Source organism: Erythranthe guttata, chromosome 10, assembly GCF_056151865.1.
Source record: "Erythranthe guttata isolate IM_541 chromosome 10, IM_541, whole genome shotgun sequence".
Taxonomy (NCBI): domain Eukaryota; kingdom Viridiplantae; phylum Streptophyta; class Magnoliopsida; order Lamiales; family Phrymaceae; genus Erythranthe; species Erythranthe guttata.
In genome coordinates, this window is record NC_142542.1 from 578,136 (window position 1) to 602,500 (window position 24,365).

The window sequence follows — 24,365 nt, forward strand, 5'->3', positions numbered from 1 at the left end:
GGTCCCAAGAATTGTTACTCCAAGTAACAAAGAGACAACAATTGCTAAAGTTTTACTTTGAACTTACTTCAAATTTTCCCCATTTAATATTTAATTTGAATAAGGTTGAACTAGTCTACAAATTTCAATATTTTGGACTCTGCAAAAACTGCACCTTGGGTTGTATTTTATTTTACATTATAATAAATAAATAAATAAATAAATAAATGAAAAACCCAAGTCCGTGGAAAAAAAATGCTTTTTTTCTTAGAAGGTGGACAGTGTGAACTGGCTTCACATGAGTGTAATTTCTTCCCTACATATCAACATCATGCATATACATACATACACGCATACATATATATATATATATATATATATATATATATATATATATATATATATATATATATATATGTTTTTTATATTAATGAGATGCCTTTTAATGATTTTCAATGCATATATTATAGATAGTTAGAGAGAGAGGGAGAGAGAGAGAGAGAGAGAGAGAGAGAGAGAGAGAGAGAGAGAGAGAGAGAGAGAGAGAGAGAGAGAGAGAGAGAGAGAGAGAGAGAGAGAGAGAGAGAGAGAGAGAGAGAGAGAGAGAGAGAGAGAGAGTTTCATATATTCGTCTCATATTTTAGGGTTTTATTCTCTTCATTTCTTGATGTAGAATTGCAGATTATCAGTCTCAAGGATGCAGTTAATGGAGTTTTCATGCTTCGTTAACAACGATCGGATTCGCTAATTATGTGCGAGACTCCATATATATAATATATATATATATATATATAGTATAGTATAGACGAAGAGGTAGAGTAGCTAGATAGATATAGGTGATCCGTTCGTCGATTGATCGATCTCGATCTAGCTTCTTACAAGAAAACCCTAGCTAGTTTGATCTCAAAGTATTATTGTAGAGCTCTGTATATAAGTGTGCATCCCACTTTTGTTTATTTACTTTGTCATCCGTATAATGGGAGGACGGAATATTGGCGAAAAGGAGGAGTGTTTTAAGACAAGCCCTTTTGAGGTAATAAACGACGACGACGATGATGACGACGATGAGGTCAGCGAAGAAGAAGGAAGCTGCACGGTGAAATTAGATAATGGAGGAAGCTCAAGCAATAGTACGGTGGAAGAGAGCGAGAAGAATAAGCCGTCTGTACGGCCTTATGTTCGATCTAAGATGCCTAGGCTTAGGTGGACCCCCGATCTTCATCTCCGTTTTATGCACGCTGTCGAAAGACTCGGTGGACAAGAGAGTCAGTCTTATTTAATTTCAAGATCTTTTAATTTATTTCATTTAATTTTCAAGATCTTTTAATTTAATTTCAAATAGTTAACTTGTGTTGGTTTTTCTTTTTTTTTTTTTTTTTTTGATGCAGGAGCAACACCAAAATTAGTGCTTCAATTTATGGGGATCAAAGGACTAAATATTTCTCATGTCAAGAGCCATTTGCAGGTAATTATTTAATTAATTGATTATGATTAAAATTGAAATCTAGGTTTTTTTTTAATTTCTCGATTGATCGAAATGATTCGATATCATTTATATATGAATTTGGTTGTGGTTCTACAGATGTACAGGAGCAAGAGGATTGATGAATCCAACCAAGGTACATATATATAGCAATTGATCTTGAGTTTAATTAATTAATTAATTATTTTCCTCACTAATTATGTAACTAATTCTTCATTAATTACCCATACAGGAATGAAAGATCAAAGGTTTTTCATGGAAGGTGTAGATCGAAACATATACAATCTAAGCCAGCTCCCTCTTCTTCCAACCTTTAATCAAAACTCTAATATCAGGTATTTTTCGACCCCATCATAAATTAAATCCGAATGAAAAAATAATTAAAAAAAAATCATTTCTTTATATATTAGGGTTCATTCATTAGTGTTGTGTGTCATCTGAGATATTTTTTTTCGTTCTGAATCCCGATCAGTTTCCCGAGGAACGGAGATGCAGCATCTTGGAATCGCCATGGAAAATGGACGATGCAGAATTCATCGATTGGTCAGAACATAAGCAACAACAAGACAATAAAACCAGGGTTTTATGGTACTAATAATAATAATTTGGACAGCCACTACTATAAGTATAATAGTAATCTCGATCTTTTCTCGAAAACTTCCCCATTCTTCGAAAGATCCACCTGGCGATCCAACAACGAAGGAGTTCCGAAACAAGACGAATACCGATCACTATATAAGCAAGAACCCTTGTTAGGTCAATCTACACAAAACCCTAGTATGAATATCAATCCCCCGATTATCGTTAGCCAAATTATGAGAGAGACTGGATTGAAAAGAAAAACCTCCGATTTCGAAGTGGATTTGAATCTATCTCTTGCGGTGGAATCAAGAAACGACGAAGATGGAGATGAAGAATTAGGGTTGTCGCTTTACACGAGTGCGTCGACGAACAAGATTTATAACAAGAAGGCGAAAGAAGATGTTGTTAGTGTTGTCGTTGGTAACGAAAATGCGAGAGGGGCGAGTACTCTTGATCTGACTCTATGAATTATAAATTCTAAGTGAGAGCTTGAGGTACTTGTTTCTGTTACATGCATTATTGTTTCTGATTTTTAAATTTTCTTGTAGCATGAAGAAGATTATATTGTTATGGTAATAAACGAAACATCGTCGTTGTTTTTAATCTCTCTCTCTCTCTGTCTCTTATATTTTGCTGCGAGATCTAATTAATGGCTGCTGCTGCTGCTGCATGCTTTAATGGGATGTTATATTTAGAGCAAATGTGATTTTGATATATAATTGCTTCCTTAGCTTACTGGAAATAACAATATATATAACTAGTTAGGTGTATGTTAGTAATATATAGTAAATAGTAATGCTTTATTTCATGTATTACATATTACATATTTTATGTTCGTAAGCTTATCCTTGGTATCTCTGGGGAACCGTGAAAAAGTTTGTTGTGTATATGTTTAAGGAAATGGAGTATATATATATATAAACCAAAAGTAATAGAAAAAAGAAGTTTTTGTTAGGGTTTGTGTGATCCAGCATCTGCGTTTTAGCTCACAGATCAATTAAAAATCTAAAATCATTAGCCATTTTGTATGAAAATAATTTAAAACCAAAAATATAGAAAAAAAACACAAAAAACTTGAAAAATGGCCCATGCAGGTCTCGAACCTGCGACCTTCGCGTTATTAGCACGACGCTCTAACCAACTGAGCTAATGGGCCTGTTGTGCTGTATTAGCTAATTTATATTATATATAGTATTTTCATTAATTACAATAAACAATTTCCTTTTCATTTACACATGAAAATGAACCAAAATTACTCAAAGTGCCAAGGATCAAACAAACAAAAACCAACTGTGTATATTTAAAGAAAATCATAACGGAAAATGTTTATAAAATATATTTTTTTCGACAATCATTTAAAATTCGCTAATAAAACTATGGGATGGAAATAGAATTTTGGATAAGATGTATCTTTTATGGTCCAAGAATCTCTAGTTCAGCATTTTCGATAGCAAGTATATTATCTCGATTGAGACCTTAGATACTTTTTTCTAGCACTAGAACGAACAAATAAAAGTAACGATAAAAAATAAATTAATAAACAAAATAAGAAATTAGCGGAAGAAAAAATCACAGACGTGCCCGAGTTGTGTTCCTGACTTCCTTCTTTTATCTCATGCAATAACATTACCAAAAAAAAAAAAAAAAAAAAAGAACAATATATTATGCATTTAAATATTTTTTTAATATCTAATTTTGATATTATATATCTTGCTGTGCATTTTTTTTTTCTGCTGTGCATTTAATTTATCTAACAATTATGGAATCATTATTGGTTTTAACATAAATGTGAATTGGGGCTAAGTATAGGTAGTATTTATTGTTCTAATACCCTAATTTAGACCTAAAGCCAACTTGTTTAGAGAGTTTAACAAACCTAAGCCCAAGTCGTGCACCGTTCCCTTAAACGTTGACGTTAGGGGTGTGCGTGGGCCATCAACCCGCGGGTTCTATTAAAACCCGCCCTCGTCCCGTCAAACGACGGTTCTTGATTTTGAAGAACCAAATTTGTGGATTTTTAACGGGTTTACGATAGGCGGGTCCATAAAGGGTTTGTAGTAGGACCCAACCTTCACGGGTTGAAACCCGTTATCGTCTAAACTATTTTTTTATATATATAAAATTTATAAGTTTTACGGGAGAATAATTAGAAACTAAAATGAATAACTTAAAATTTTAAATTGAAACCAAACATAAATAATGTAAATGTCAAGAGTAAATAAAAATTAATATAAAACTATAAAAATAACTAATTCATAACTTAAAAGACAAAATTTAAATGAAATAAATATAGCATTTTTAAACATAACCAACGCCGTTCAGCTCCATTCAACACTACTTTCTTCCTTTTTTTTCTCCTCCTGTGTGTTGAACGTTGTATATATATGCTTTTTTTTCCTACATTTTCTTAGAGGTTTTCATAATCTTTATAACTATTACTTCCACAATTATAGTTTAGCTGATTTATGTATTTGATACACTAGAGATACTTTATTTATTCATTAATATTATTAATTTATTATACTATATAATGTAAGCAAAACGATGTAGTTTTGTATGGCGGGGCGGGACGGGTTTCACGGGTATTAAAAAAAATTGAACCCGTCTAAGACCCAAACCCACGGTTCTTCACCATTTTAGGACCCAATCCTATGGATGGATTTATCCGTCCGGTTCCAACGGGGCGGTTTTTCACGGGTTTGACGGGTGTAGCGGGTTGATGGGTCCGACTTGCTCACCCCTAGTTGACATACTTCTTCTATATCTATAGTCTATATATAAGACACATGTATATTAAAGTCGTAAACAACGTATAATGTATAAATTTTCGCAAGGATGACCTAGTTAGTGGATTAAACTAATAGTACATTGTTGATAATTTCTTAGATTCTTTTTAACTTTGAGAAAATTGGCCCATCGATTAAATATACGATCATATTCTTACGGATGAACTTTCGGGAAGGCCAGTCGAATCCTCTATTTTAGAATATAGTGTAGAAAATGACGTCATATATCAATGTCGAATCGATAACTTTAGAAACAAATTTGAAGGGGTTAAAGCTAAGAAGATCCGATATGCTTGGTGGTGTTCAATGTTCATAGATTGGCATCAATTTTCCTAATTTATTTTTAGAAATAAAAATTTTCAAAAATATTTATAATATTCCATTAAAGTTTGGACTAGTATAATATTCCCAACCCACTATTTGCCACATCAGACAAAAAAAAAATATGGCTCAATAATTCTTATACTCACACTGATTCTACAGTATTAAAAGCTAGCTTCATACATTGCATATAAATATGGTATATACTTGTGTGCAGAGAGAGAGAGAGAGAGAGAGAGAGAGAGAGAGTATGAATAACTGTGAAAGTGAGTATGAAGAACTGCTACATGATCTGAAGGACAAAGTTCTGGATAACAAAAATGGTGATGAACAATTAGTTAATTGCATGGCAAAAAACATGACTACTGTTTTATCAAGAAAGAAAAGAGCTGCGGTCTTGATATGCATTTTTAGTGGGACGAACGGCGAACTTCGCGTAATTCTTACAAGAAGATCCATGAATCTATCTTCTCATCCAGGTTTTTTCATTCATTCATTCCATATTAAAAAAACGGATGCTAATATTCGAAAGAACTCAAAGGCTTCATCGATTTTTTTTTTTTCAAATATAAATGTGTTAGGAGATGTGGCATTGCCAGGTGGAAAGATGGACGAAGGCGACGTTGATGACTCAGCAACTGCTCTAAGAGAAGCAATGGAGGAAATTGGACTTGATCCGGGTCTTGTCCGGGTCGTTGCCAGTTTAGACCCTTTTATTTCTTCGGTATACATGTTCATGTATTTTTAATAGGTTATTTTTTTAACATGTTAAATACATCATTTAAATTTTAATTGTAAAAAAAAAAAAATGGGTGGAAATAAATGCAGAATTTACTGAGGGTGGTGCCGGTTGTAGGACTATTATCCAGGATACAGGATTTCAAGCCTGCCCTTAATCCAGATGAAGTTGATGCTATATTTGATGCCCCCTTGGAGATGTTCCTCCAGGTTTTTTTTAACATATATATATATATATATATATATATATATATATATATATATATATATATGAAATTTATATATATGTGCCTTGTAACATAGATATAATATTTGTAGGAGAGTCGACACAAGTGTGTTGAGAACGAATGGCAAGGTAAAAAGTACGCGTGCCACATATTCGAATTGGAAACAGAACAAGGCAATTTCGTCGTAGGGGGACTAACTGCTAGCATTCTGATCCAAGCAGCCTCCATCATCTATCAAAGACCTCCATCTTTCAACCTAAATCTCCACGACTTCAGCCAGTTACAGTTGACTTTAATTCCTCCCGATTTACATGAAAATATGTAAAATCGACAATACAATAAGGACTTCAATTGGAAACCTGTCCTAATGGTTCAACGTATTTATGTGCCATTATTTCCACAACAGAGTATTTTCGCTTGGAGAGGTATCCTAGTTCATGAATATGTTGCCAGAAAATCGAAACCTAACTAACAGTTAGGTCTACATCTATAAGAAAAGAAAACCGAAACCTAACTAATAGTTAGGACTTAGGCATACAATGTTTTCAATTATTCATACGCAGAAGCACAAGGAAATATTTTCAAGGTTATATGTTTATCTCCGACATACGAGTTTATCAAAATGTTCGGCCTGTGTGACAGCAACAAAATTCAAATTCCACAAAATATCCGTCCATACTCCATATCAGATATTGAATTCGTTCTTATCTTAACTCTATATGTATCGCCCTGCATATTTCTAATTATAAGCAAAACTAAACTAGCACATCGTCAATCTCGTTCTAAATACTCCTCATTCGAATACGAGGCAGTTGTATTGGTATCATATAATTCCAAGAGACAGTTGAATAATTCAAGAGTCATCTGAATTATAAGAGTGGAGGATATCGATAAATAAATATTATCATGATTCACCACATGTAACAAATTTTCACCAAAATACAGGAAAACCGGAGATAATCCACATCCAGATTCAGCATTCTAGCAAAGAAGATGTGCGATAAATTTTATACATTAAAGCTCATGATTCACACAATCCATATGTTGTCTAGTCGAAGTGTTCCCAATCCTGAGTTACCTTGGTAGACGATGGCATAGATGTCGGCACAAAAGACGGCACGGGCGAATGAGCAGATGATGGCTGAGTTGTAGGCGCAAAAGATGGTGACGGAGTAGTGACAGGTGGCACTGGGCTTTGAGAAGGGGCAGGAGATGGCAAAGGAGTAGTGACAGGTGGCACTGGGCTTTGAGGAAAAGGCACTGGAGATGGCAAAGGAGTAGTGACAGGTGGCACTGGGCTTTGAGGAAAAGGCACTGGAGATGGCAGCGCAGTAGTGACAGGTGGCACTGGGCTTTGAGAAGGCAATGGGGTTTGAGATTCGGGCTCAAATGTCTCCCACTTAGTAGTTACAGGCACATTGTTGTAACCATTGCTAAGGGGGTTTGAATTTCTTGACTTAAGGACATCCATTGTTTCCACAAAGCTCTGGACCCGACGAACCTGAAAATATTACCAGTTAATGTCATTCTATGTTTTGAAGGAAGTAACTACAAACACAAGTAACTTAAGCCACACAAGAGAAAATACTGAAAATTCTGTAATCTCAAGCCCCATTTGGAGATTATGATAGAATTTGATAGACAATATAATCAAAGATTGTCAAATGTTTTGTTTTGGGTACAGGTTTTAAACTCATGATATAAAAAAATGTCCCGGATTTAACCGAAGATTCTTAGTCCAAAATTAACCCCTATTATTACACAATCCAATGGAAGATTACCCAATACAAGGATTGTATAATCACATATTTCAAACATAAGATAATTACATATTACATTGTCATGACATCTATATCATGGATACCATAATCCTACCAACATTTCCAAACGAGGCCTTAGTAAATACCATAGCATGTATGTGTGTCGGTGTGTGAGTTTGTGTGTGTGTGTGTGTGTACATAATTCCGTATGATAACACCTAAAGAAGTTTCAGAAAACAAGTGTTTGCATGTTTTTATCACTGCTTGAACCGATTAGAACATTTCTACTACTTTTTCGTTATTTTATACCAGTAAAAGAAAATTAAGAATAAAAAGAGAAAACCCATGTGTGTGTGCGCATGCAGACGTGTAAGTGTCGGAAACCCTAATCTTCACTCCAACTAGCAGCCACTGTTTTTCCTTACATGCGCATGTCTTTAGTCTAAAGAGCAAGGGAATGCTTAAAGAGACAGAATACTAACCTCCATCTTTCTCTGCACCTTCCCTTCTCCTTCAGCTTCAATACCATCCAATTTGAGCAACTGCCTCATAAGCATCTCAGTCAAATAAACAATATCTTTATTGTCAACCTTCGTTCCACTATCCACAACAGCTTGCACTGCAGATATCTGTCGTTAAATAAAAAAAGAAGGCCACATCATAAAACAGCCAAGAAGCCCAAAAAGGTAGCCACGAGAAAGAGAAAGCTAACGGATATAAATTATAATTATCTTAGGAAGAATCTAAACCTGATCGGAGAGCTTGTCAACCTCTCTCCTAACTTCAGCAACAGCTTCACCTCCTCTTGAGACAACTACAACAGTTTCCTTAACTTCTTCAGGTTCTTCGTTATTGCATGTCTTATCCTCCACAAGTAACAACTTCGAACCATCCTTTACGCCAGCTGTCTGGAGATCTTCATCGTCATCTTTCTCTTTCCCTCTGAACAATAGTTTATGCGTCTCGGGTTTCAATCCGGTTTTTTGATGAATAACTGATTTTAGATAACCTGCATCCATCAGCATCAATATTCAACCACAGCAATATTAATGTTTCTTCAGAGAAACATAGCTATGAAGATCAGTTGTAATACAATACTTTGTTTCCTTCATTACACAAACCATTCGAATTAAAATATTCCTATTTCAGAACCTAGACAGTAACAAACAACTGATCCGAACTTTACCAGCATAAATACATAAACAACAAGAATCGACAAAAGATCGTAGGTTACCAAACAAACAAACAAGCAGGCAGAGGAAGTCAAACTCCACCTATTTTTAGCATTTAACGTTAAATGAATAAACATCCAACAACATTAAAGGATGAAGGACAAATACCAGTCAACATAAGTTAAACGAGCAAAATTCGAACCAATCGTATTCGAAAAGGAAATTGGATGCGAGGGTAAGCCATCCATTCCCACACTATATCACACCATAAACATGCCAAATTGGAGCAAATATAACCGCAACTAAATCCGCAATTTTAGCATCAATGTTATTAAATGGAGATCAATCACACACACACAAACTACATAAACACACAGTTCTCCAATAACCATAGATGCCAGAACCCATAACAAATTGCAGAAAATGAAGCACACGGTAACAAATCAGCTCTGCAATCCAACATATACAATAAAAAAAACACAGCATCGAACAATCAACACCAACTCCATTAAATCACGGCGTAATAACTGATCAATTGAAAGATTAAAAAAAAACAAAAAAGTTACCGAAGGTGGAACCAGATGGTACGGCGACTTCATGTTCGTTAAGCTCATGAGAGACCTTGATGCTAAAAGTAGCGGGCCCAAAACCGGGCTCCCTATCCGGCCCGATTGCTCCGACATTGTTGAGGTTTTCGGCGCCTGTATTTAAACCCTTCATCGGCGAGTTTCCCAGCGTAATTGCGCGACCAAAAAAAGAGGGTTTCCGCCGATTGCGATTGCGATTGTGCGAATGAATGAATTTGTGTATCGCCCAAGGTTTATTATACCTATGGAATTATTATTTAAGGGCAAATGCAGTCGGTTTATTTATTTACTTTTTGGCTCGGATAATTGTTACTGTTTTCACAAGTTTAATTATTGAGAGATTTGATTTCACTTAACTTGACGTTAATTTTCTAACGGTGATGTTTGACGTGCGATCTTTTAAAGTCGCTAGAGGAAGCAAAACGCGACATCTATAAAGGCCCAACTGTTGTTGGGCCGCAGTGTTTGTTATTTGCAGTTTGACTTTTCAGCCCAATGTCAACAAACAAAGATAAAACATGATCAATTAAGTGATACGTAATTTAATATCAACTTTAAATTTATATCTATGTACTTAGAATCTAACCTTGAATATTTTACTTCAATAAGAAAAGGTTATGTATCAATGATAATTCAAACTTTGATCACAAACAATCCCATTAATTTGAGTCCCATTGTCCATCAGAATTAAGCCCTTTCTAAAAAATTCTAATTATTTTCGGAAGTTAAAAACCTAATTCCAATTTCATTCCAACAAAATCAGAAAAAAAAAAAAAAAAAAAAAACAGAAATCGAAATTTCAAAAATTGGAATGTTCCAAATTTTTAATTTTTTATGGCCTAAAATATAAATTGCATAATAATGCTAGTATCTTAAGTGTAATATTCGAAGAGAGGGAAATCGAAAATTTAAGATTTATTTTCCGAATTTAAATCGGATTGAGAATCGATATCTCATACTCATATGTCATCCAATTCCGACCCAAATAACTTCCGGAAAAATCAGAAGAAAGAATTTCATAATTCGAATTGAAAAATATTATTCCAAAATCGAAAAAATATCATAATCAACAGAAGTCAGAAATCTCATTCCAATTTCCACACATATACATCAAAGATGTTCAGCAAATTAATCACAACATGAAATTTATATTACAAAAGTATCAGGAGCTGTCTGTTTTATTACAATTATACAAGCCAACAACACCACCACAAAAACAAAAATAAAAAACATAAAAAAGCACAACATAAATAACAAAAATTATCAATCTAAATTAATGCACGAATCAAAAATTGGCTATAAGAACTGCCTCCCCTAGCACGTGCCCTTCAATTGCTTCCAACACTTTATCCGCAGTCACCTGCACAATTATTTAAGAAAATAAAAAAAAAAACTCCGATAATTAATGACGTCATTAACAATTAAATATTAATGACGTCAGAATATACCTTGTGTCCAAGACCCAACACGTCATCCAAAGCGTACATCTTGAACTCGATCCGATGGCCAGGGCCAGGTATCTTGGGCGCCTGCCACCCAACCTTCTTCAAATCATTATGCCCTTCTTTGATGCCGGCGTAATCGCCGCCCATCTCCTCCTCCTTGCCGGAAAATCCCTCCGGCAGACCCTTCACCGTCGGAGGAATATTGATCACCACCCAGATCGTGAACGGCACGAGCGGTCCCGACGGTTCGGGCGCGTCGATGTCTTGTACGGTGAGAGCCAAGCTCTTGGTACCCTGTGGCAAGTTGTACCATTCCAGCGGCGGCGATATGTTCATCTTCGCACCTTGCCCCTCCGCCGAGTACTGCCGCGGCAGCCTCCCGTCCTGGCTTATGTTTGACGACGCCAGCCTGAATTCATCCCCTGCGTTTGCCATTTTTCCTTTTTCTAGATTTTTTTTTTAAATTATACCAACTTGGAATTAATATACTCGCCTAAAGTTTGATCTTATAATAAAGTATTAGTAATAATTTCTCGATGTTTTAGTTTGTAGACATGTGGGTTGTCTGAAAAGGTTCGAGTTTGGGAAAAGTAGTTATGTAAAGACACGTGGATGACACGTGGACTGCATTGGGAGAGTGTTGTATGCATGCATGCATGCATGGCCGTGGAACTAGTCCATGAATTTCTACGTGTTTGTGGTTGAACATAAGTTCCGCCTATACAAGTGGCTTAATTTCTTTTTTTTTTTTTTTTTTTTTTTTTTTTTTTGGCACTTCAATACAAAATTAAATACATAAGACAACCGACCCAAATTAACATTACCGGAATTGAGAAAATTACAAACATTTATTTCCAGTACCATAAAATTATGGGCAAATTACAGTCTGAGGTAAGACAAAATTATAAAAACCCCTCTTATTAGCATAATTACAATAAACCCCCTCAACTATGTCTTATTTTACACGTGTACTCTTACAGTACTCACAAATTTACTTATTGGAGGGGTCTTTTAGTAAGACAATGCATAGTTGTGGGGTGATTGTAATTATCTAAACATGAGAGGTTTTTAGTATCTAAATTTCCCTGCTCTGCCTCTAATATGCGAAAATGGCGGTGCTCCAACATCACTGCAACTTTTGTTAGCCAAAGGAAATCCACACAGCCCTTTGTTTCCGACAAACGAACTCGCCGGAAAAGTTTGAATACGGCCGCCTTGTGGAATCTTTCCGACAAGATGATTGTACGACAAATTCAAGAACGAAAGAAACCTAAGCTCCACAATCTGCTTCGGGATTTCACCGCCAAGACCGTTAAACGAAAGATCCAACGACTCAAGTTGCTGCATTTTCCCTATCGAATCCGGAATCCGACCGCCGAGTTTGTTTCTACTCAAATTCAACGCTGTCATAAAAGTACTCTCCGTTAAACAAGACGGTATCCTCCCATGCAAGCTGTTGCTCGACAAGTCCAGCATCCGAATGCGACGCGCGTTGCAGAACGATGACGGAATATTCCCGGAGATTCTGTTACTCGCTATTGAGAAGAACACAGCTGTGGGCGGTGGAAGTGGAATTGGCCCGCGTAGCATGTTCGAATGAAGATCAAGATAATCAAGGTTTCCGAAACTATAAGGCTCTTGAAGAACACTGAACCGATTGTTCGAAAGATTCAAGAAACGGAGAAACCCGTTACCGACTTCCCATATCCAATTCGGAATTTCGCCGTTTAATTCGTTGTCTGAAAGATCAAGCATCATTAAAGATGATTGGTTCTTAAGCAGAGGAAGTTTATTCATCCTGCAAGAAGCCAACATTAAACTTCCTAATCTAGGTAACAACGAAGAAATCGGTACTTTTTCGCTCACACGTACCGAAATATTATTGTAGGAAAGATCAAGATTCACAAGATTTTTTAGATTGTGAAGATCAGTTAGCTCGAGGAAGCCACTAAACCTGTTCGAAGCTAGAGAAAGAGACGAAAGATTTTCGATTTCGAACAAAAACCGAGGAATAGAACCTTCTAGATTCACTACAAGAAAAACTAGCTTCAGGGACCAACATTTGTGGTTGGTAAAAGCAAGAAAGCGGTTGCTAAAACTTATAGCGACCAAATTAGAGTTGGTCACTTGTGGTCACAACAGGGTGGCTACTAAAAGTAGTTGTGACGAACAAACAAGTCAGACGCTAAAAGTCACCTATTTAGTGACCACCCAATAATGGTCATTAAATATATGGTCATTAGCGTCCAAATTTGACTCGCTAATGTAAAAAAATATGGTCACAATAATATGAAAATGGTTGCTATAGGTATACAAACAGTGACCACGTTGTTTTGGTCGGTAAAGAATATTCAATTAACAACCAAGCAATTGGTCGTAATAAGTTTTATATGGTTCCAATAGTTGCTCAGCTTAATATGATTTAGTGGCCATATTATTGCATAAAAATTCGTTGCTAAAATACTTAAACAGCATGCTGCAATAGTTTTTAATTTTATTCATATTATTGACCAAATTTAACAGTGAGAACAGTTGAATCGTAAGCTAGGAGGAGCAAAAGCCAAATAACAATCGTATGATAAAATAAAATTGACTAATAGTTTGTACAGATGATAAACTAATTAATTGTAATCAATGATTATTAATCTTTATACAATAGCATAAAACTGCTTGCAAAGTCAATTGAATTGACAATGACAACATTCAATTCGGAACTTGACTGCAACAACATCACAAGCTTCGACTGCCTCTTTTCTGGGGCATGTGGTCTTGAAACTGGATACAAGAACGGAATTAAAAATTACTACAAGATATATTTGGAGACTAATCAAGAATATTAGGTAATGATGTTCTCTTTAATGTTTGATTCTAATGGAACAACCTTAGAAAACTTCGAAACCTAACAAAATAAAGACTTTTCATTCAAAATATTTTTTATGATAAACCTTAAAAAAGAAACATTGTTGGTCAACCTGATGCTACAATCTAATGAGTATTGAAGTAAAATCAATATAACATACGCACATTTGCATACATGGTAAAGTTATATATAATTCAAATGAAACTGGGAAAAGATGCAGACAACTTTGTACAAAAACACGGACAAACTTTTGAAGCATGACATTAGCAACTTACTAATAGTTCCAAAGTGAAGGTTTTTGCTGGCTGCATCAGGAAAGATCCAAGCTTGCCATCTTGCATGCTGATGAAAACATGTTCAGAATCATATGGTCCAAATATCAAGTATAAAAAATGTCTAACACAATACAAATTTCAAGGAAAGTGGCTTGTTTCCAAATAGATAGCCCTCCTCAAGTACCAACGTTTTCTTTAAGTGTTAGAACTAGTGAAACACTATATCACATATCCATTATTTTTTACGACATAATTCAAAGTAAATCAGGGAAACAGAACAGGAATATAAACACAATAGTTTTCCATGATCATATAAGCAATGCAAACAAAAATGAAAATCTTAATGGGGGAACTGATTTACCTTATCCGTGAGCCACTAACAACAACTTCACTCTCAACTGCAAATTTGACACTCATAACCTATGTAAGGAAAATTATGATCCAAAAATCATAGAAACCCAATCAATGAATTTATTAGAAGGAACATGAAATGAAATATTCATATTATGCACCAATTTACCTTCGTTAAATGTCCATTGAGAGAAGATACTACCTTAAGGTCAAACGAACACTACAACTTTTGAATCAACTCTATCAATGATAAGGATATCTTGAAATTTATACAAATGGGCAATTTACTTTTTAAGATGATACTGTTTAGAATCCAAACCATAAAATAGTAGTCGATTGAGCTTTATGCACGTCTTTTAAAATCTCAATGTAAGGACAGAGGAAGACTACCTTGGAATATTGTAGCATTCCTTTTTAGTTGCATCCCATATTGTTGTTAATTCTTCGAGGATGAAAAAATAACCCAAGCCGGTCTTTTCATTCTTGTCGAAAAAAGAAAGAAACAAAACAAAAACTATCCTTGAAAGTTATGGCATATTCATTTAACAGGACACCTAGAGACCGCTCAATTTCTCTTAGGGTGCATTTGGATGGAGGGATTTGGGGGAGGGATTTCAAATCCATAATAACAAATCCCTGGGACTTGTTTGGATTGAGGGATTTGGAGATGGATTTCAAATCCCCACCCCTCCTTTTTAGTTGATTTTGGAGCAATAGTGATGGATTTCAAATGACTCCAAACTTGGAGTCATTTCAAATCCATTCCCCAAATCAAATCCCTCCCCAAATCCCTCCATCCAAATGGACCCTTACTGATTCTGAAAAAAACAATTGTACTTCAGCAATGAAGAAGCCAAATGTGCTAAAGTAATCAACAATAAATCCCCAGAAGTAATTTCATCAGTACAATCATCCTACTACAATTGCTTGATATATAACTACTACTACTACAGTTGTTTATATAAAAACCGGCCCATTGGCTCAGGATTAATCGCCAATGACAAAACAAAAACCGCAATTGAGTGAAGTTTAGTATTTTAACAAGTTGCCGAAAGCAGTGTTATGTGCAATAAAAATCGGGTGCACAAATTACATAATACATATAGTTCTTAACATAAGCAATCCCCATATCAAGACGAAGCAAGAAAACACATAACAAACATGGCCCCAGAAATGTCCCCAAAATGTTTAAAACCCTAACCAAGCAAAATCTACACCAAATACTTATTTGGTCCCGTTTAAATTTTCTCCAATACCTAAAAAATTAACAATTAAGAAATCAATTTCACTCTAAACAACCTCCATTTAGGATTCAATTTCAGTCACTAAGAATGATAAAATAATTTCAAACACTTGTTATAGACAGAGAAGAATTATACTATTTCATAATTTTATACTATATTCAGCTGAATAACTTCTAACGAAGAAGAATAAGAAGAAATATTTAAGGAACCAGAAAAGCTATTGTTGGAAAGATACAACACTTTAAGAACCGGCAAAGCGAACAGCGACGATGGAATTTCGCCTCCGATCGAATTATCGCTCAAATCGAGAAAATTCAGATTTTTTAGGCCTTTCCAATGTGAAGAAGAACCGGTACTGATTTTACCCGTTAATCGATTTCCATGGAGATTTATCACTGTCAGATTCTCTAACAGAGCAAAAGACGGAACAGAGCCGACAAACCGATTCTGAGACAAATCCAAATAGATAAGTCGAGATAGATTCTTGATCGAACCAGGAATCATACCAGAAAAACCACAACCACGAAGATCGAAATTCGACAGCATTTTCAGATTACCTAAAGACTCGGGTAAATCACCCGAAAAGTTTGTGTAACTAAGCAACAAATTCCGAAGAGATCCTCCATTGTTATCGAATTCAGGCAAATAACCTCGTAAATACCGATTCCCACTCAAGTCAATTATCTCAAGGCTCTTTATTTGGAATAGTTTCTTCGGCACCACACCGGATAAATTACACGAGCTTAAAGTTAAGACACTCAAATCGGAAAAATCGGCGAAAAATTCCGCGAAATTCGAAGAGAAAGCATTGCCATCGAGACGAATAACAGAGATAAATCGGAGTTTTCGCAACGACGAATCGAAAGGGCCTGTGAGATAAGTATTGGACAAGCTCAAAACTCGTAAATTAGGTATATAAGATGATACAGCATTGCACCAATTATACCCTTTTGCAGAAATATTAACCCCATCAAGATAAAGTTCTCTCAGATTTGTGTAGCTGTGGATCAATTTTTCTAAATTAGGGTTTTGGAGCTTGAGCGATGAATAAAACGCTGAGGAGAGATCGAGTGTAACTAACCTCGTTAGATTCGAAAAATCGAGTGGAATCTGACCTGAAAACCCGGAATTGCTCAGATTTAGATACCTTAATTCTGCCAATTTTCCAAACCCTAATGGCAGCTCGATTGAATCGAAGGTGTTTTGAGCTAAATTCAGGGTTTGGAGATGAACAAGCATGAAAAGATTGTCGTTGATTCCTCCGGTGATTGATTCGTTGCTGAGATCGAGAACTGAAACACGATTTTGATTGTCGCATTGAACTCCGATCCATTGACAGTGGTTGGTGGATTCGTGCCACGTGGCCAGCTTGGTTGAGAGTGAAGAATCATATGTGAGGCTGTTCTTTAACTGTAGCAGCAGCTGTTTCTCAGACTGGGCTGTGGCAAATGTGTAATTAATACCATTTGGGAGCAAGACTAGAATCAAGAAAACAGTTGTGAATATTTGAAATGATTTCATTTCTTTTTAATCAGTTCTGAATTTACAGTAACAAACTGGGAGATTGCATGAACTTATATGGAAACAAGAATCTTAATTTAAAACAAACGAAAAATCTTATAAATATTATACGTGCGAGTGGGAGTGGTCTTCTTATCTTCCAAGTAAAGATAGTAGAGAAAATGAATGTGGATAATTATTAAAAAAAAAATAGAAAAAAAAATGAGTTTGTGGGAACAATAATTTGGTCTACTTTCTCAGAAAATATCTCTGTACAAATGGTATTTATTTTGCCCAGTTTATTATTTGAAAGTTGAAGCAGAAAAAAAGATGGCACAAGAAATAATATTATTCTTATTAATAATACAAATACACTCATTAAAAAAGAAAAAGAAAAAGAGATTGATGATTGCAAACGAACACACTAGCCACGATTTCTGATTACTCTTCGTCGTTGATTTCTTGTCCCGTGTTTGTGGGGGAAAAGTCTTTCAAGAATTAGGTCTACTTTCTCAAAATATACATCTCCCCAACTCTTGCAGTGTAAAAGTAGCCAAAGAAAGCTTGATAAGCCCACAACAAAACCAAGTGCAACAGATACATAGCCCCAACCGATCTCTTTCTCGGACTTGTTTCGAAATTCTGGCGGTGAACTTACTCCATCCTCATTGCAACTTTTGTTAACCGGAAAGCCACAGAGACCTACATTTCCTTCATAAGAAGCTTCTGTAAATGTCTGCAATTGAGGGCCTTTTGGAATCATGCCAAACAGGTCATTAAAAGACAGGTTCAAGAATGCGATGAAACCGAGGCTAGCCAGCTCAACTGGAATATTCCCCGTTAGATTGTTCGATGACAGGTCCAGTGAACCAAGCTGTTTCAAGTTCCCTATTGATGCTGGGATAGAACCCATGATTGCATTATGAGATAAGTTGAGAAGATACAGAGATTTGAGATCTCCGATTGAAGATGGTATTTCTCCATGAAACTTATTACTCGAGAAATCTATGGATGTGAAGATTGTCAAGATTTTCGTTAATTTTATTTCCAGGCCTTTGATGGTTACTATTACTGTATCTTGATAGTGTAATCCATCGAGAAACGAGGAATCGAAACGAATAAGGTCTTTATTATTATTGGCACTTATCATTCCCCCCCAATTAGAGAAATTCAACACGGAGATATCACCGCTAAAGTTGTTGTGAGATATGTCGATTATTTGAAGCTTTCGCCACTCTTGTGTTGGTGCGGAAGGACATAGGAGGTTTCCGTAGAGTTCATTGGATCGTAGAATCAGGACACGCAGTCCCATCTTGGTCAGCATGCATGGAAATGTGTCTTCAATCCTATTGTTTCCAATGTTCAAAACTTCTAGAAACGAGCAATTGACGAGAGATCCTGGAATCTTCCCTGTCAAAACATTATTCTCGAGGTCTAATGTTCTGAGGCTGCACTTGTCTCCGAACGTGTCGGGGATGTCGCCACTGAGGTTGTTTCTAGCCAGACTCAAGACTCCCAATTCCAAATTATTGTTTGGTAGACAAGATGGAATACTACCGCTCAACGCATTACCAGACAAATCAAGAACTTGAAGATAAGATGCATTGCAGATGGATGTAGGAATCTCTCCAGTGAGTTTGTTATTCGAAACAGAAAAGAAGATTGCACGACGAATGAGATTGCCAATTTCATTTGGGATATATTTGCTAAAATAGTTGAAAGAAAAGTCCACATAGAGAAAGTCTGGAGGTGGGATTGGTAACTCACCCTGCAGCTGATTGGCATGCAAGTCCAGGATACTGATAGAAGGAGGAAATTTATAAGGCTTCTGAAAATCATTAAGCATATTGAAAGAAAGATTCACTTGTATAAGTGAACCGTCGCCGATTTTCCAAATCCAATTAGGTATCTGCCCTTTTAAGTGATTGGATGAAAGATCCAAGATGAGTAATTTTGATTCCGTGGATAGCTGTGGAAACTTTTTCAACTTGCATGATGCTAATCCCAAACTGTTGACCCAAGGTAACAAAGGCAAGTTGGTATTACTATCATCCGAAACAATGGAAAAATTATTGAAGGATAAATCGAGTCTTGATAAATTGGGGGGAAACATTTCCAGCTGTACAGTGCCGTTGAAAAAATTTGAAGAAAGCACGAGATTAGTCAATTGATCAAGTTGAAAGAAAAACTTGGGTATCAGTCCTTCAAGATGATTAGAGCTTAAATCTATTTCAAGCAGAGATGATGATAGGTTGGAAACCTCTTGAATTGGACCACCAAACTTATTGTTAGAAAGGTCGAGCGTTTGCAAGGATGGGAGAGCAAACAAATTAGATGGAATGTTGCCACCAAGTAAATTGTTGCCTAAACTAATAGAAGCAAGCTTTGGAAGGCCTTGAAAATGCATGGAGGAAATGGAGCCGGTAAGACTATTACGAGCAGCATTTACGTAAGTAAGTTTCTTGGACAAGTGAAATAGAGGAATCGAACCAGTGAAGTTGTTATCAGAGATGCCTACATGATCCAGTTCCGTAAGGTTTCCTATTGTGGGTGGAAGTGTCCCGTTGAATCTGCAATTAGACAAATCCAACATGGATAACATCACGAGGTTTCCAATAGAAGCTGGTAATGAACCTGAAAAGTTGGTTTCACTAAGTATAATATCCCTTAAAGACCCATTCAAAGGAAATTGAGGTAAAGTGCCACTAAGAAACTCATTGTTTGATAAATCAAGATTTTGTAAAGAGGGTATTTGAAAGACTTTTTGTGGGAAGAATCCATGTAAAGAGCAACGGAATAGACTCAAGGATTTCAGTTTGGAGAAATTTGCAAAACTGTTAGGAACTGAAGAAGATAAACTGTTACCATCAAGGCGGAGAACTGAGAGAGAACGAAGCTTAGCAAGGGACGAATCTATAGGCCCCGATAAATCGCAATTGCGCAAGCTCAAAATTCTTAAATCAGGTAAAGAGGAAGATATAACCTGGCACCAATCACTCCCCTCAGCGGAAATATCAACCGAGTCGAGATTAAGTTCTCTCAGTCCTGTAAGATTCTGAACAAGCATCTTCAAATCTGGATTCTCGAGTTTCATTGGTGGATTGGCCCAATCCGAAGAGGAGAGAACAAGACTATGCAACTTCCTCAATCCCAAAATCTCAACGGAAACTTGTCCTGTAAAACCAACATTAGACAAATTCAGGTGCGTCAACTGTGTAAGATTGTGAATCCCCTTAGGAATTTCAGTTCTGCCGAAGTTGTTGTATGCCAAATTTAGCTTTTTGAGATAAGTTAGCCCGAAGAGATACTCCGAATCTTCAATTCCGCCAGAGATCGACTCTTCGTCGAGTCGTAGACTGATCACATTCTACTCCATTCCAACGGCAGCAATCCATGGACTGGTTCCATTTGACCAGTTTTTTTGAAGATGAGGAATAGAATATTAAGTTGCTCTTCAGCCCCACTAACAGAGATTTTTGATCCTCAAGGCATTGGCTAGATATTTGAGATATATTAGTTACTGAGAGTAAAATAAGAAACAAGATGATGCCCATTTCGAAGAGAATGAAAAAAGATGTCAGACAATGTTTTTTTTTTTTTTTTTTAATCTCCCCGAGTAATAAGGAGAAATATAATTGCATATTCGGGAATGGATGGGCTTCCCTCGGGCTGCAACTACGCTCAAGAGTGCTTTGAAATGGCTGAAGAAGGAGGCTCGTGGCTCATGTTGGCGGCAAAAAGCGAAGAAGGTGGCCCTTGCTTGCACCGTTTATCAGATTTGGAGTGCTCGCAATCGGAAAATTTTTGAGAACGAGACGCCTAGGATTACTGAGATGGTGCGTAAGATCAAGATACTCGTTTACAAGACGGTTTTTGCCTTGTTTCCGCAATCAGCTTTGCAAATCGTGCATCCCTGATTGTTTTTGATCTTTGGTTTGCACTTGACCCTTTTTGATCTTTGGTTTGCACTTGACCTGTGGGGTCTTGTTCATGTATAGGCATTGATATATATTTTTTTGATTACACTGCCTGGGTATGCACAGTGTATTTGTAAAGTCCGTTTTGATCTATATATTTCACATTTACCGATCAAAAAAAAAAAAAAAAAAAAAAAAAAAAAAAAAAAAAAAAAAAAAAAAAAAAAAAAAATATAATTGCATATTTAAGAAGAATTGGGCCGGTTAAATAGCGGTCCCGGTCTCCATTGAGACACGACCAAGACCCATAAAAAGAGTTTAAAAACTAAAATAAATCATTGCATTCAAACTAGGAAACCCACACCCATCTTCATCTACTAACAACTTTTCATTTATATTATTTTAAAATGCCGTGTTGAACTCCAACTAAAATTAAATAAAATATATCACTGTGGACAAATGACTCTCAAGACTGAGCACCATATTTTCTACCCAAAAGCATTATAATATATGTGTTCTTTTAATACACCATTCAATACTTCTTTTAATGGGAATTAAGACAATCAAACTATTTTGCACCATTTGAGAAAAAACTCTCTCCTAATTTAAGTATGTTATTCTTCGAATTATGCCACTGCCATATCATTAGTATTTTTTTAAAAATTTTTTCTTCGTTTTTTAACTTTTTTTTTTCTCTATTAGGTATATATAATCGACTATGAAGCATCGTAGTCGATTAAGGAACTGACTAGTACTAAAAATAAAAAAACACAACTACATAAAAGCGAAAATCAACATTTTTTTTACAAAACAAATAATATACATAAATTATAATTGATTTATATATATATATCGGAATCAATACATAAAAATCCAAAAATGAACTAATAAATGAAGTCGATTAACCTTAATCGACTACCCAAACAGACGATTAACACTTAGTCGACTACCAAAGCGTAGTCGTTGTAGTCGATTAACTTACCAAAAAACACGGAGGACGACTAAAAATATAAGGACAAAACAATAGAGTTTGATGTAATTTAATCGCGGAGTGCAACTTCAAAGAAAAAAAAAACAATTCGCAATGGCAAATTCGAGGTAAATTGTCGAGTTAAATATTCTTTTTTATAGTTTACTGTTTATTCTGTTTAAATATTATTTTTCGATTGTACAGACCTTCGCCAAGATTATTTAGAACGTTGGTATGCACATTTAAAATTTCTATTAACTTTTGTAAAGTATGATTGTCGTGGAAATTACCAAAATCTTTTTAGAGTTGATGCACAGTTTATAATAATGACAGATTATAAAATCACAAATATTACACTCACAGGACATCATTTTCAATCAAAATTGCCCCACACGTATTCCACTCAATTTCCACACACATATTATTTTTTTCACTCAAAATTACTGACATGGTATTTATTTTACCAGAGAATTTATTCCTTGATAAATATATGAATGTAAAGACGGTTTATTATCTGAGAAGGTTCGAGTTTCGCAAAAATAGTTTTGTGTAGACACGTGGACTGCTTTGGGAGAGTGTTGTATGCATGCATGCATGCATGGCCGTAGAACTAATCCCATGAATTTCTACGTGTTTGATTTATTTACTTTTTTTTTTTTTGGCACTTCAATACAAAATAAAATCCATAGACAATCGACCCAGGAAGTTAGATGTTGCATCTGATTATTTACACCGAATATTTGGGAACAAGAGTATATCAAGAAAACAGTTGTGAATATTTGAAATGATTTATTTATTTATTTAATTTTTTTTTTGAATCAGTTCTGCATTTACATTAACAAACTGGAGGATTGCATGAACGTATATGGAAACAAACGAAAAATCTTGGCCGTGTCAGGCAGATTATACGTGTGAGTGGGAGTTGTCCTCTTATCTTCTAAGTAAAGATAGTAGAACGTGCATTTGGTGTTTTACAAATCAGGTGGGGCATAACACAAGGACCCGTACGATAGTGGTCAAAAGAAGATCTCTGTAAGATAATGAAAACTTGTATCCTTCATAATATGATTATAGAAGATGAATGGGAAACTGAATACGACTTATGGGAACCTTTACCTGAAGAAAATATTTTTCCTCCCGAATATGGTCGAAATCCATCAATTCTTGCGTCTTACATCTCAGCACGTCTTGGTCGAATTCGCAATCGGGAAACTAATGAAGTCTTGCGATCCGATCTTACGAATCATTTGTGGAGTATCTTTGGAGATGAGGAGGGTTAAATAATATTATTTTTCTATGTTGTCTTATTTTCATATTTGAGTTGTAATTCCTTTATTTTTGTAATTTTGTATCGTAGTTTATATTGTAATGGGTTTTATTAATGTTCAATTTAACGTTACTTTCATTTTATTATTATTGATTAAAATTTGTTGAAATACTTAATTATTATAAAAAATAATTAAGAATATGAAATTAAAGAAAACAAATAACATAAGATTGAATTTTATTTGTTAAATATATTGTTTTTCGTTTCGCTTCGATAAGCAAAAAAATTAAATTTAAAATTAATTAGTATTTAAAATTTATAACATTTCAGTTATCATTTAAATATATGAATAAATTTAAGTTAAAAAATAGAAATAAAAGAATTGATAAATAATATAAAAAAATATTGGTAAAAAATGGACAAATGAAATAGAAATAAAAATAAATTGCAAATTTTAAAAAATTGACCAATACTTTTTACAGAATAAACAAGAGTAAAAAATGTATGGAGTTCCACCTTTTATTGCTAGAGAGTTCAATAACTGTGGCCAGCCATTTAAAGGCTGGCCAAATGTAGCTAGGCCTATTGAGGACTATTGAGTGCCACTGCACCATTATTTACTCTCCAAATTTGGAGAACCTAAAAAATCTGATATTAACGTGCTTTTAAGGAGTCCAATGTACATGCTCTAAGCATTAAGAAAATAAAAATAAATAAATAAATTGAATTTTGATGATTGGAAAACCAAAAGCGTTGGCCGCAGTAGGCACGATTTATGGTCACACTTCCTCAATGTTGTGGGAACAATAATTTGGTTTAATCCCACTTTGCACCCTTTAAATATACCATTTTGGCACTTTGCATCCTCAAAATAAATTAATAGCACCCTTAAAACACAATA

The 24,365-nt window shown here is 35.3% G+C and overlaps 5 protein-coding genes, 1 long non-coding RNA gene, 1 other non-coding gene and 1 pseudogene across 8 annotated transcripts; 2 read left to right on the top strand and 6 right to left on the bottom strand.

Moving 5' to 3' along the window:
- Positions 1–411: 411 nt before the first annotated feature.
- Positions 412–2,647, top strand: LOC105952810 (uncharacterized). Its single transcript, XM_012976389.2, has 5 exons — positions 412–1,244; positions 1,368–1,444; positions 1,562–1,598; positions 1,695–1,797; positions 1,935–2,647. The coding sequence occupies exons 1-5, from the start codon at positions 956–958 to the stop codon at positions 2,509–2,511; spliced, it is 1,083 nt and encodes a 360-aa protein (XP_012831843.2). The 5' UTR covers positions 412–955; the 3' UTR covers positions 2,512–2,647.
- A 479-nt stretch (positions 2,648–3,126) lies between these two features.
- Positions 3,127–3,200, bottom strand: TRNAI-AAU (transfer RNA isoleucine (anticodon AAU)). The gene has a single exon. It is a non-coding gene; the product is annotated as a tRNA-Ile (tRNA).
- A 2,066-nt stretch (positions 3,201–5,266) lies between these two features.
- LOC105952743 (nudix hydrolase 15, mitochondrial) lies at positions 5,267–6,594 on the top strand. The gene is made up of 4 exons (XM_088824868.1): positions 5,267–5,630; positions 5,733–5,875; positions 5,980–6,099; positions 6,208–6,594. Exons 1-4 carry the CDS (start codon positions 5,348–5,350, stop codon positions 6,439–6,441), a joined length of 780 nt encoding a protein of 259 aa, XP_088680994.1. The 5' UTR covers positions 5,267–5,347; the 3' UTR covers positions 6,442–6,594.
- Positions 6,595–6,981: 387 nt separating this feature from the next.
- Positions 6,982–9,970, bottom strand: LOC105953120 (BAG family molecular chaperone regulator 4). The gene is made up of 4 exons (XM_012976750.2): positions 9,615–9,970; positions 8,626–8,885; positions 8,359–8,505; positions 6,982–7,617 (listed from the first exon to the last, which is right to left on the bottom strand). The coding sequence occupies exons 1-4, from the start codon at positions 9,766–9,768 to the stop codon at positions 7,165–7,167; spliced, it is 1,014 nt and encodes a 337-aa protein (XP_012832204.1). The 5' UTR covers positions 9,769–9,970; the 3' UTR covers positions 6,982–7,164.
- A 793-nt stretch (positions 9,971–10,763) lies between these two features.
- On the bottom strand, positions 10,764–11,793 carry LOC105952809 (PEBP (phosphatidylethanolamine-binding protein) family protein). Its single transcript, XM_012976388.2, has 2 exons — positions 11,084–11,793; positions 10,764–10,995 (listed from the first exon to the last, which is right to left on the bottom strand). Exons 1-2 carry the CDS (start codon positions 11,513–11,515, stop codon positions 10,921–10,923), a joined length of 507 nt encoding a protein of 168 aa, XP_012831842.1. The 5' UTR covers positions 11,516–11,793; the 3' UTR covers positions 10,764–10,920.
- Positions 11,794–12,125: 332 nt separating this feature from the next.
- On the bottom strand, positions 12,126–17,443 carry LOC105952742 (uncharacterized). The gene is given in 3 exon segments (XM_088824869.1): positions 12,126–13,101; positions 15,076–15,085; positions 15,964–17,443. Coding segments are annotated over 3 exon segments (2,331 nt in total). The 5' UTR covers positions 17,332–17,443; the 3' UTR covers positions 12,126–12,148.
- On the bottom strand, positions 13,641–15,064 carry LOC105971278 (uncharacterized). The gene is made up of 4 exons (XR_016034093.1): positions 14,957–15,064; positions 14,577–14,635; positions 14,216–14,282; positions 13,641–13,855 (listed from the first exon to the last, which is right to left on the bottom strand). It is a non-coding gene; the product is annotated as an uncharacterized LOC105971278 (long non-coding RNA).
- Positions 17,444–17,516: 73 nt separating the features above from the next.
- LOC148767210 (receptor-like protein 6) lies at positions 17,517–20,908 on the bottom strand (annotated as a pseudogene). Its single transcript, XR_016034092.1, has one exon. The product of XR_016034092.1 is annotated as a receptor-like protein 6 (transcript).
- Between the last annotated feature and the right edge of the window lie 3,457 nt (positions 20,909–24,365).